We start from the raw sequence: 12,347 nt of genomic DNA, 5'->3' as shown, positions 1-12,347 counted from the left end.
ACATTTGTTCTATATGTTTTCACAATCTCTGGAGCCCTCTCACTGCCATGTCACAGAATGGCATTTCACATAACTTGCTGGGAAACAGATGTGTTCAGATGCTTGAAACTAGCACATGGGAACACAGAGACTAGTGACTAAAAAGACATGCTGAGGAATTGGAAATACTGATTTCAAGGACTCTGGGACTCCTGCAAGTGTCAGTATTCTGTGCAAATCTCTGCTGCTCCCCAAGGGGTTAGTGACTTCCACCCAGCTGTGTAAACCACCATCTTGAAAATGTCAGGGGAAAAAAAACCAAAACAAACTAAGTCATTATTTGAAGGGGACATATAAAAAAAAACAGCACTTATAGTAAAATTAGAAAAGCTTTAGCTGTTTTATATGAGGTCTGTGACAGCATTGCATTTTGGCAAACAACAGCAAACAAAACAAAACAAAACCTACAAAAACCAGTCTCTTATGTACTTGGGACAGAGCATGTAACAGATTTATGATCTTCCCCATAAAACTGTTATGGCCTCTTGATTCCTACACAGTATATCACACAGTTCATAAATTGATATACAAATTCCATAATATCAGATGTCTATTCTGATCATCCTCTCAGTCTTTTTAATATTTATATGATTTACTTTGACAGAGTTTGTTCCAGTTTCCTGGTGTTGAAGGCTGGAGGAAGGAAGGGGTAGGGTAGCCCAGTGAAGCCTGTGAAGACTGACTGACAGATTTAGTGGTCACTGAGCAAAACAATTGGGTTATACATGACAGATGCACTGTAATGAAATGTAGCAGCATCATTGCCTTGGTTGTGACAGTTTGGGAGAACGCTATTGAATGCTATGCCAAAAGCATTACCGTGGTGATATTTGGGTTGCAGGGGCCCATGGACTGTGAACTTGTGCTCATCAAGGGTGAAAAAGAAATTTCTAAAACCTGTTAGCAGGTGTCAGCTTTCATGCAACCAGGTTGCCATGATTTTCATATCACAGTACACAATACCTTGCAAGGCTTGTGTAGGAAGCTGGAGAGGAGGGTGGGTATTTGATTTAGTGCCTTTTGAAGTCCAAATTTAGAATTCTGTTTCAAATGTAGGTTTCTGGGATCATTCACACGATCCATTATTCATTCAGTTGTTCATACTAGAAGTTTACTAATAAATTTGTGATCAAGGGGAACTTACATTATTGTTGGGATAAATAAGTATCACCTGGGGACTAGGAATGTAGTTCAGTGACAGATTACTTGCTTAATATGCATGAGGCCTTGGGTTTGAACCCCAGCACTGAAGAAAAAAGTCATTTGGAAGAGACTCATCAACATGCATAGTAAGCAGCTTCTTGCTTGTGCAGAAAAGCAGGGAGTGTGGTTTTTCCTCTGAGGATGTCCTTCATAATTGCTTCAAAACTCTAGGAAGCTCACTGAAGGCGGAGATGGTCAGTACAGATCTTCCTTTCCGTCTGAAGGCCTGTTCTCTGTGTATACAATTCACACCTATTTTGCTTCATATAAAGGGTAGTCCCTGTGAAGCCCATTGCATAGGGATTGAGAGGAGAATGATTAGTTACTGTGTAGAGAGCTTAGAAGAAAAATCTGACTTGAGTGATGCTTACATCCCACACAAAAGCCAGTTCAATGGAGGAGTCATTGCCTTAGCCAGATTTTTCATTTGCTTCAGTACATTGCTTGTGGAGTATAAACACCCATGTGATTACAATTCATGTTGTGGAGTTATCCTATCCACAAATCCCAAAACAGTGTCTACTCTCAGTCTTAGAGTCTTGGAAGACCTATTCAACCTTTCCTGCTTTCTTTCTTTTATCAGGGCCACCCCAAGGTCTCTGACACATTTTTATGTTTCAATACCTTTGAACTTCAGAGAAAGGATATCCAAAGGAGGTCTTTTCCCTCTTAGGCAAATAGCTCTACTCTATCAAACTTCAAGCTTTGTATTTCAGCATGAGGTAAAGGTAAGTTAGACCCCATCCTCTCTTTAAAACAAGAGAGAAAGGACCCCTGCTTCACTAGGTATCTGCCTGTGTTTGCTATGCGCTGGACATTCTGCTACAGGCCTGGGGTTGACATACTAAATTTTACTGGAACACAGCAATGGCTACTTATTTACTTTTCTTTACAGTTGCTTTCCCACTGTTCTGGCACCTTTCAGTTGTTGTGATAGAGCCCATGTGACCTACAAAGCTTAAAATATTTAATGTCTCACCTATTACAGGAAAATAAAAACAACGAAAACAACAACAAAGCAAATGACAACAAACTCTGTCAAAAGTTGTGTTACAGCCTGGATGTTCAGGAAGGAAAACATACTGCTCTATTCTCAGGGGGAGAAAATGTTCTAAAAATTATCATGGAACTGAGCCTGAGAGATGGTACTTAGAAAAGGGACTGTTGGCTCTAATTAGGGTCTACAGAAGTGGCTCCAAGGAGCATGCACTTAACCTGGGCCTTGAGTTGAGACTCAGCATTTAAAGAATGGGACCGCATACCAGAGAGTGAGGGTAAGTATGCAAAAGGGAAGAGATCACAGTGCTTTGGGGAAATTCAGGGTGGCCGGAATTCAATGAGAAGGAAGTAGATGCCGGCTGCATTTTGGAAGGTTCGCAGGGACTACCCCTGGATTCTGGTGAGCAAAGGCTGGCTTTCAACTGAATGACCTAACCTGATAGTCCGTTGAGAAGACTGCAACAAAGCCACGAGCCACGTGGCAAGGTATAGATTTATAAAAATGGCTTAATTTAAGTGTAAGAGCTAGTCAGTGGTAGGCCTGAGCTAATGGCCAAACAGTTTTAATTAATATAAGCTTCTGAGTGATTATTTTATAAGTGGACTGCGGGACTTCACGGCCTTGGCGGGACCCAGAGAGAAACTTTCTAGCTACAAACAGTAGACTAGAGGGGAATTAAAAGCGTTCCCTGTCCATTTGTAGCCCCACTTTCTACCTTACAAAGTTTTCATCTGTTGACATTTTACCCTGATTATTTATATTTCTGTCTGTAGTGGAGTAATGGTGAATTTCATGCTTCAAATTGAGTGGGACATGAGGTGTCCAGGTTAAATGTTCTATCTGGCTGTGTTTGTTTAGGCACTTTCTGAAGAGATTAGCATCTGAACTGGTCGACTGAGCAAAGGCAGATGATCCCCAATGTGGGACGGCATCCTCTAATCTCCTGAGAGCCTGCCTAGGACAGGAAGATGGAAGGACTTGTCTTTCTGCTTCAGTTGGAATGTCAGGTTTCTCCTGTTCTCCATGCAGACTTATAACATTGGCTTTCTGGGTCTCAGACATGTACCATGGGTTTCTTCACACATGTAGCTGTGGATGGCAGATAATGGTAGAATCTCATCCTCCAAAATAATATGAACCAATTTCTTATAGTAAGTAATTTGCTTATTTGAGACACCTCTACTAGTACTCCAGGTCTGTTTATATTCAAATAATCATCTTTCAACTACTATTTTGTTCATTAATCAGTAGTTTTGAGATGGAGGTCTCTCAGAAATGCTGCTTGAGTCCACCTAATTTTCTTTTCAACTATGACATACCCTTATTCCCATTGGTCACTCAGTAAATATCACTTGGGGGCTGCCTCTGTACTGGATACCAGCCTACCAGGTTCATTTCCCATGGCTTCTGTACCTCAGTGCCTCTATGCCAGGCCAAACCTTGCCCGGGAAGAGAATAAGGATAGTGATGCCACACTCTGACAAAGAAATGCCACCAGTGCCAGGTGAAGCTGTGGTCTGCTACTGCAGAGGTTGCTCAGCTTTGCACTCACCCTATGATCTTCTTCACCTGAGTTGTATCTTCTGTGGAATTATGGATCTGAATCAGAGAGAGAGAGTGGGGGGGAGAGAGAGAGAGAGACAGAGACAGAGACAGAGACAGACAGAGACAGAGAGACACAGAGAGAGACAGAGAAAGAGAGACAGAGAGACAGAGACAGACAGAGACAGAGAGCAGAAAGACACAGAGAGAGGCAGGGATCAGGGACTAGTGGCTAGACACATCAGGTGTCCTTCTATATTGGACACTCCTAAGATAAGAGGAAATACATGGGTTTAGACAGAGCCAGAGGAGTGTACCACATTTTTGCTTTAGGTGACAAATATTTTAAAATGTATAACCACTCATCATCCTTGGTTATCAACAATATCCATTTTAATAAAGGTAGTAGCTCATGTTCATATAGGGGTCTGTACTGGATACCATGTTAATTAGTTCAGTATTGTACAATTCATTCATCACAATTTCCATTGTACTGATAAGTGAATTATTACTTAATTGATTAAAATGTATTTGAATATATGAAATGTTTACTTGCAAAAAGAATCAATGGAATAAAGGTTACTTCAGCATAACTAGGAGGATTTAACACCACACACAACAATATTGATGGTAAAAGAAGATCAAAATTTAGAACAATAAAAGATCAAATAATTATTTATTTATTTATTTATTTATTTATTTATTTATTTTATTTTATTTTTTTTCAGAGATCAAGTTTAATGGATACTAAAAAAAAGAACAACAGGTTGATTTCTGCAACTCACAATAAACCTCAGGCTATTCCCAATAGTGGAAGAAAGGCTAACCTCCCCCAGTACTGTAGGAAAGGGATGTCTTGTATCACACCACATTTTGTTTAAGCACGAACAGAGTACAAGAAATTTTCTTCTGGTTGACCAATGCAGCCTGGCAGAAAAATGGCCCAGTGCTCACTTCTGCTTAGAGAAATATTCTCTGCTCTTTTGGACATCAGGCTTGATGGTATCACTGCCAGGTTTCCAGCCGGCAGGGCACACTTCACCATGCTTGTCAGTGTACTGGAAGGCCTGCACTAGTCTCAGAATCTCATCCACAGAGCGGCCAACAGGAAGATCATTTATAGTGATCTGTCGAAGGATACCTTTATCATCAATAATAAAGAGGCCCCTGAAAGAGATGCCTTCATCAGCCTTTAAGACTCCATAATCCTGAGCAATGGTACGCTTGGGATCTGATACCAAAGGAATGTTCATGGGTCCCAATCCTCCTTGTTTCTTGGGTGTATTAATCCATGCCAGATGACAGAAGTGAGAATCCACAGAAGCTCCAATCACTTGGCAATTGAGTTTCTTAAATTCTTCTGCCCTATCACTGAAAGCAATGATCTCAGTGGGGCACACAAAAGTAAAATCAAGAGGATAAAAGAAGAATACGACATATTTTCCTTTGTATTCACTTAGGCTGATATCTTTGAATTGTCCATCTGGCATAACAGCTGTGGCTTTGAAGTTGGGGGCAGGATGCCCAATTTTTGCATTTCCTGAAGACATCTTGCTATCAGCAGGGCCGAGTCACAGGTCTCTGAGAAACACTCACGGCAAGGAAGGAAGACGACGCCCCCAAATAATTATTTATAAGAATATGATTGTGCAGATAAAAGAAAGCATCTTCAGCAAATGGTTCTGGTCTAACTGGATGTGGGCATGGGCATGTAGAAGAATGCAAATAGATCTATATCTATTATCCTATACATAACTCAAGTCCAATCAATGACCTCAACATAAATCCAGATACACTGAACGTGATAGAAGAGAAAGTGGTGAATAGCCTTCAACGCATTGGCACAGGAGACAACTTCCTGAACAGAACATCAATCATACAGACACTAAGATCTACAGTTAATAAACGAGACCTCATGAAACTGAAAAGCTTCTGTAAGGCAAAGGACACTGTCAATAGGACAAAATGGCAATCTACAGAGTGGGAAAAGATCTTCACTAATCCTACCTCTGATAGAGGGCTAATATCCAAAATAAATAAAGAACTCAAAAACCCAAATAATTCAATTTAAAAAATGGGGTACAGATCTAAACAGAGAATACTCAACAGAAGAATCTCAAATGTTCAAGAAACACTTAAAGAAATGTTCAGCATCTTTAGCCATCAGGGAAATGCAAATCAAAATGACTCTGGGATTCCATCTTACACCTATAGGAATGGCTAAGAGAAAAACAAGTAACAGTTCATGCTGGTAAGGATGTGGAGCAAGGGAAACACTCCTCCATTGCTGGTGGGAGTGCAAACATGTACAGTCATTTTGGAAATAAATATGGTGGTTTCTCAGAAAATTGAGACTTGATCTACCTCAAGAACCAGCTATACCACTCTTGGGCATATACCCAAAGGATGCTCTATCGTACCACAAGGACACTTGCTCAGCTATGTTCATGGCAGCATTATTAGTAATAACCAGGACCTAGAAACAACCTAGATGTTCCTCACCTGAAGAATGGATAAAGAAAATGTGGCATATTTACACAATTACTCATCACCCAGCTGTTAAAAACAATAACAACATGAAATTTGCAAGTATATGGATGGAACTAGAAAGAAATCATCCTGAGTGAGGTAACCCAGACCCAGAAAGACAAACATGGTATGTACTCACTCATAAGTGGATAATAGCTATAAAGTAAAGGATAGCCATGATACAATTCACAGACCCGGAGAAGCTAGGTAACAAGGAGAGCCCAAGGAGGGATGCTTGAATCTCCCAGGGAAGGGGAAAATAGAAGAGACCCTGTGGGTGGACTGGGAGTGGATAGGATTGGGGAACATGAGGGATCAGGTGGAGAGGATGGATGGGGAGAGTACTGGAAGAGATGACCAGAAAAGGGGGGAATTTCAGACTGAGGTAGAAACCTAGTATGATGGAAACTCCCAGGAGCCTACAAGGATGACCCCAGCTAAGACTCCTAGCAGTAGGGAATATTTAGTCTGAACTGGTCATCTCCTGTGACCAGGCAAGACTTCCAGTTGAGGGATTGGGATACTACCCTAGCCACATAATCTTCTATCCACATTCTGTCCTGCCTCTGGGATGTGCTGGGGTAAGGGTGACACAGGGATTGTGGGAGTGGCCAACCAATGACTGGTCCAGTCTTGGACCCATGCCATGAGAGTGAGCCCACCCCACCCCTAACACTGCCTGGAGCACCAGGACCCAGAGACTGGATAGCACAAAGACCTAGGATAGAACCAAATATGAGAGAGAGAGAGAGAGAGAGAGAGAGAGAGAGAGAGAGAGAGAGAGAGAGAGAGAGAGAGAGAATGTCAATGTAATGATGCTTGATGATATTCAGCTATACTCATAGATTGGTACCTAGCCCAATTGTTGTCCGTCATAGCCAAACATTGGGAAGACCTGGGAGGATTCCTGTGGAAGAGGAGGAGGAAGAATTGCAAGAGACAGAGGGGCCAAGGACACCATAAGAAAACCCACAGAATCAATTAACCTGGGCTCATATGGGCTCACAGAGACTGAATCAACAACCAGGGAGTCTGCATGGAACTGACCTAGGCCCTCTGCACATATGTTCCAGTTGTGTAGCTTGGTCTTCTTGTGGGGCTCCTAACAGTGGGAACAGGGGCTGTCTCTGACTCTTCCACGGGCTTTTGGAACCCTACTCCTCATACTGGGTTGCTTTGTCCGGCCTTAATAGGAGGGGAGGTGCTTAGTCTAACAGCAACTTAATATGCCTTGTTTGGTTGATATCCATGGGAGGCCTGTCCTTTTCTGAATAGACACTGGGGAGGAGTGGATGGGGAAGAGAGAAGGCTAGGGGAGGGGCTGGGAGGAGAGGATGGGTGGGAAACTGCAGATGGAATGTAAAAAGGAAAATTAATCAATAAAATTAATATGAACAAAAAATATGATTGTTGTCTGTCAATTAACAGTTCCTGATAAATGGGAGCTAACAGTTGTCTGACAAACAAAAGACAATACCAGCAACTTACAATATTGACAGAAATAATTTCATTTATTTATTTACTTGATCACATCTTATATTACTTGCTAACCAATTTTATAAATAGTTTGATATATTTAGACACACAATAGAAACATATTTTAAAGTTTTATTTATATTTTAATTTATTTTTCTGCACAGGTTGTTAAATATTTAAAATATAACTTCTGATGATATTGGGTGGCATGGTGCATAAATCAAATAGTTAGGAAGCATAGTAGATAAGAAAAATGCATCATAAAGTATAGCATGCTCATAAATTGTAATGGAAAGAATTAATATATTATTTTACACATGCCCATATATATTTTTTTTTAAAGCAAGAATAAAAATGGTTTAGAAATATGCTCTTGACTTAGCTTTGAGGTAGGGCTCATTACTTTCCTTTATAAAAAGATTGGATCTGTGAGGTTGCTCAATTGTCTGTAGAAAGGTACTGTAATTAAAGCAGTCTGGTACAGTGACCGTGATAGACATCTAGAGTCCTGTGGGTCTAGGATTGATTTCCCTTGATCATGATGATTTGTACAAGTTCTGTCCAGTCTTGGAGCTCTGGTTTTCCTTGTGAAAGTGGATAACAGCACATACTCAAAGAACGAGGCATACAATGCTCTATTGGTGTCCTTAGGATATTAGCAAGACTTAATAGTTTAGTACCAATGTTTCATATCTCCTCTACATCCTCAAGAAAATGGTCTTTCATCATTTATTTAATTATTTCAATTTTTATTCTAAATGCAATGAGCTTCCATTTTAAATCAACTCTTAATGACAAAAATGTACAGTTATGCAGAAAATTTAGAGAGAACAGAGAAACAAAAATTGAGTCTAAACCTTTGTTTCTATTATCCTTGAGATAATCATTACAAAAGTTCTCAGTCATTTCAGGAATGAATATACCTTAGAGAGTTAATTCTATACTCACTGTTTTGTAAACTCTCATTTTGTTGCAGAATCTTTAGAACTTTTTTTCCATGTCATTAAATGTACATCATTTTACTTGGCGGTTTGCTGTTTGAATATAAAAAGCCCAGAACCTTTTGATTTGTAAACAAATCTCTATTTTGGCTTTGCTCTTTTGGGGGTTGAGTGGGGGAAAAATGAGTTATTTTTAATGTGTTTCTCCTGTTTGTTTTGCCTAACGAGGTTCAGTAGCTTGAGAGATGCAACTCAATCCTTACCTTATGCATGACAATGACAGGATTTAGCACCATAACCCTCCCGGGGAATTCATTGCCTGCCAAGACCCAGAGCTGTAAGATTTACTGACGCTGGAGAGCTTGCTATCAACAGGAGTCACATGAAATGCACAGAGTGGCTGTCTAGCTTTCAGTTACTTTCTGCAGGAATGCTTGCCTTCCATTCTGCACCAACAACTTCTGGGTGTCTGAAATACGCAAACCAGCAAGTGACAAATGCTTCTTAGAAAGGTACAATTGCATTCAAATTGGAAATGTGTGAAGTTGATCAAAGAAGAAAGAAAGGCATTGAAAATTAATCTTCCCAGGGCCATAAAGTCGGCGATAAACTCTCAGCAATAAAAAATTAAATGAACAAGAAGTTTTAAGCAGAGATTTAAATTTTCCAGGGTAAAGCGTGATAGTTGCACCAGATTGGCAAACCCAAGTGCCTTGTCCCTCTAGAGGCTGCAAGAAGTGTAAAATCATCATCAAATAAAACAGCATTTATATTGTTTAGTGTCATTGTGCAAAACTTTGCCTATGAAAGCAAATAGCACTTTTGACCAACTAACAATATTGTTCTGTTCCAAAGAGATCAAAGTAGCAAACAGTGGAGAACTGCTAAAAAATAATACATCATTGTTGGGAGAAGCTCTGAGGAAATGCCTTAGGAATGTTCAATATTTGGAAGCTGCAGGACCCTAGGTAATAATATTTGTCTATCTATCTTTCTTGTTCAAATACGATAGCCTTACTCTGTGGCTGACATGATGTGTTCTCTTAGGAGCTGTCTCTGGGTAGGCTTAATAAATGGTCATGTGTTTGGATCCAAAAGGAAGGTTGATGTAGATTCATTACAGTTTCTGAGCAGAGTTGATAAACATTATATTGTTTTTCTGGCAAGGTCTTAAAAATTGAGGATGAAAGGATTTAGGTCTAAGCTCATGGTCGTTTATCTGGTCCCAGAAACAAGACCCCTGCTCAAAAATTGGCTGTACCATTTACCATGGTGCTTTGGAAATACTATTTATCATCTTCAGGCTTTGATTTATTCATCAGTGAAATGGGAATGGAAATAACATTTACTTTAGAGGGTGTTAGTCATGAGAACTGAGACAGAACATATAAAGAATTTACCATCCATCTGGGTCAATAAAGATGAGTTCTCACTCTTCTTTTTATTATTTTGTTTAATTTTTGCTTAAGTAAACAGGCATTAGACAGATGTCAGGAAAGGGAAAAGTTTTGGAGAAAGCTTGGATGGATTGTCAAACTGTGTCTTGAAACCCTAGCTCAGAGCCATCTTATAGTGAGGTGTGTAGAAAATCTGGTCACTTTTGTAGCCTTAGGGATTTCATTCTTTAGACATATGAGGTTTACTATATAGAGTCTCTTGTTCTATGACATGACACAGATGTTAGGATACGGCACGCTGGAGGCTTTTGTGGGTTTGGACCAAGGTGCCCCTCAGCAGCTGAGACATGCCATGTGAGCATGGCAGCAGGAGGTGGCATGGCAGAATGGAAAGCTACTCACATCCTAAGCACATGTCCACATGAAAAAGAGTTTATTTGGGGATTTGGGGATAGGGGAGGAGAAAGGAGAGAGAGAGAGAAGGAGAGAGAGGGAGAGAGAGAGGGAGAGAGAGAGGTGTGGACTACCTCTGGTGGGGGAAGGGTTTTGTTTCCTCTTAAAGGGGCTTTAACATAAGATGTCATCAGGACACTGGATGGGTCTCCAAGGGGTGGGTCAGAATACTAACATTCTTTTGTTTTGATTATTATAAAAAGGCGAGTTATGGATAGCAAGTGGTGGAGGGGATGAGGATGCTGAATTCTTGAGACTGCTTCACACTGACAAAGGCAAAGTGGGGTGGGAGAAGTTGGAAGTCTGGGGTCACACACATGGCAGGAGATATAAGTGAAGAAGCATAGTTGTCATGGAGCATTATGACCTCTTTGTTTTGACCTTAGTAAAGGTGATGTCTGCCTGACCATGTGATGGCCCTCTGGAGCCTGACCACGTGTTCACATGGTGCCTGTAATTTTTTTTTTGTGTGTGTGTATGTGTATAGGACACATAAACTCAAGCATTCAAAAGTCATTCAAGTGGCCACTTATATCATACATTTCTATCCGCACATATGAAATAAACTGTTTTAACAGAACGACAGACAAAACTCCAAGAAACTGTCAGCTGACTAACTTAAAAAGGTCAGAGATAAGAATGTACTGTATAAAGAACGAGCTGTAGGACTGCAGGCTGAGAGACAGCCGGATCGGTGAAAGCCAGGAAGAAACAAGACAAGGGAGGCATCCTGGGTCCCCTACCAGCTGCAGTGGGGACAGGGGCTATTCCACGTGGCTCACCTCAAAGCCAAGAGTGGCGATGGCTACAGGCAGGCATGTATAGCCCAAGAATCCTTGGGTCTGACTAATTTCCCAGAAGTGAGGCAGAGGAAGCAAGGTGCTGAGTGATCGTCAATTCAGACGCTGAGGTCCGAATGAGATGGCAAGGACAGTTGCAATGTTTCATCAACAGAGAACCGGGGCCAGAGGGCAAGCCCGAGGGACATGTGGTTGCTTAGTACTGAGACTTGCGAACAGGAAGAGACGAGAGACCACCATGGAGAAGACGAGTCTTCACTTGGGGGAAATGGCCAGAAGTGGGGCTTACCAATTATGGCGGTATTGGATAAAGTGAGTGTTGAAGGTTTCAGGGCTCCCAGTGTGTCTCAGACTGCTAGTAGGCAGGAGAAATGCTCCAGGAAGGCCTCTGCTGAGTCACTAGCACCACAGCACCAATGTTATGATATGGCGTGTGGAAGGCTTTGGTGGATTTGGACCAAGGTGCCCCACAGTGGGTGAGACATGCCATGCGGGCATGACAGTGGTGGGTGGCATGGCAAGATGGAAAGCTACTCACACCCCAGGTAACATGCCCACGTGGAAAAGAGTTTATTTTGGGATTTGGGGTGAGGGGAGGAGAAAGGAGAGAGAGAGGAGAGGAGAGGAGAGAGAGAGAGAGAGAGAGAGAGAGAGAGAGAGAGAGAGAGAGAGAGAGAGAGAGAGAGAGAGAGAGAGAGAGATGCTTGCTACCTCTGATGAGAGGGGGAGGGGTTTTTTCCTCTTAAGGGTACTTTAACATAAGATGATGATGTCAGGACACCGGGCTGGTCTCCAAAAGAGCAGGTCAGAATACTAACAATAGATATCTTTGGTATTGCTTAGTGTAGATCCCATGTGGCTTCAAGGGAAGGCCTTCACCAGTATGATTCACAATTCAGTTTCCCTGGATTTATTTATAGAAATATATTATTAGTACTTAGCAACTCTAGGATGGAACATTCTAGAT

The 12,347-nt window shown here is 41.2% G+C and overlaps 1 protein-coding gene across 1 annotated transcript; it reads right to left on the bottom strand.

The window, feature by feature from the left end:
• Nucleotides 1–4,520: 4,520 nt before the first annotated feature.
• LOC128101111 (peroxiredoxin-1) lies at nucleotides 4,521–5,398 on the bottom strand. Its single transcript, XM_052723927.1, has one exon. It carries the CDS (start codon nucleotides 5,332–5,334, stop codon nucleotides 4,735–4,737), a length of 600 nt encoding a protein of 199 aa, XP_052579887.1. The 5' UTR covers nucleotides 5,335–5,398; the 3' UTR covers nucleotides 4,521–4,734.
• Between the last annotated feature and the right edge of the window lie 6,949 nt (nucleotides 5,399–12,347).

Source organism: Peromyscus californicus, unplaced genomic scaffold (genome assembly GCF_007827085.1).
Source record: "Peromyscus californicus insignis strain IS unplaced genomic scaffold, ASM782708v3 Scaffold_7__1_contigs__length_154581171, whole genome shotgun sequence".
Classification (NCBI taxonomy): Eukaryota; Metazoa; Chordata; class Mammalia; order Rodentia; family Cricetidae; genus Peromyscus; species Peromyscus californicus.
Note: the sequence above shows the minus strand (reverse complement) of the source record. Positions and strands in the feature narration are given on the sequence as shown.

Coding starts and splice junctions, on each gene's coding strand:
- LOC128101111 (XM_052723927.1), bottom strand. CDS start 5,334: ATGTCTTCAGGAAATGCAAAAATTGGGCATCCTGCCCCCAACTTCAAA.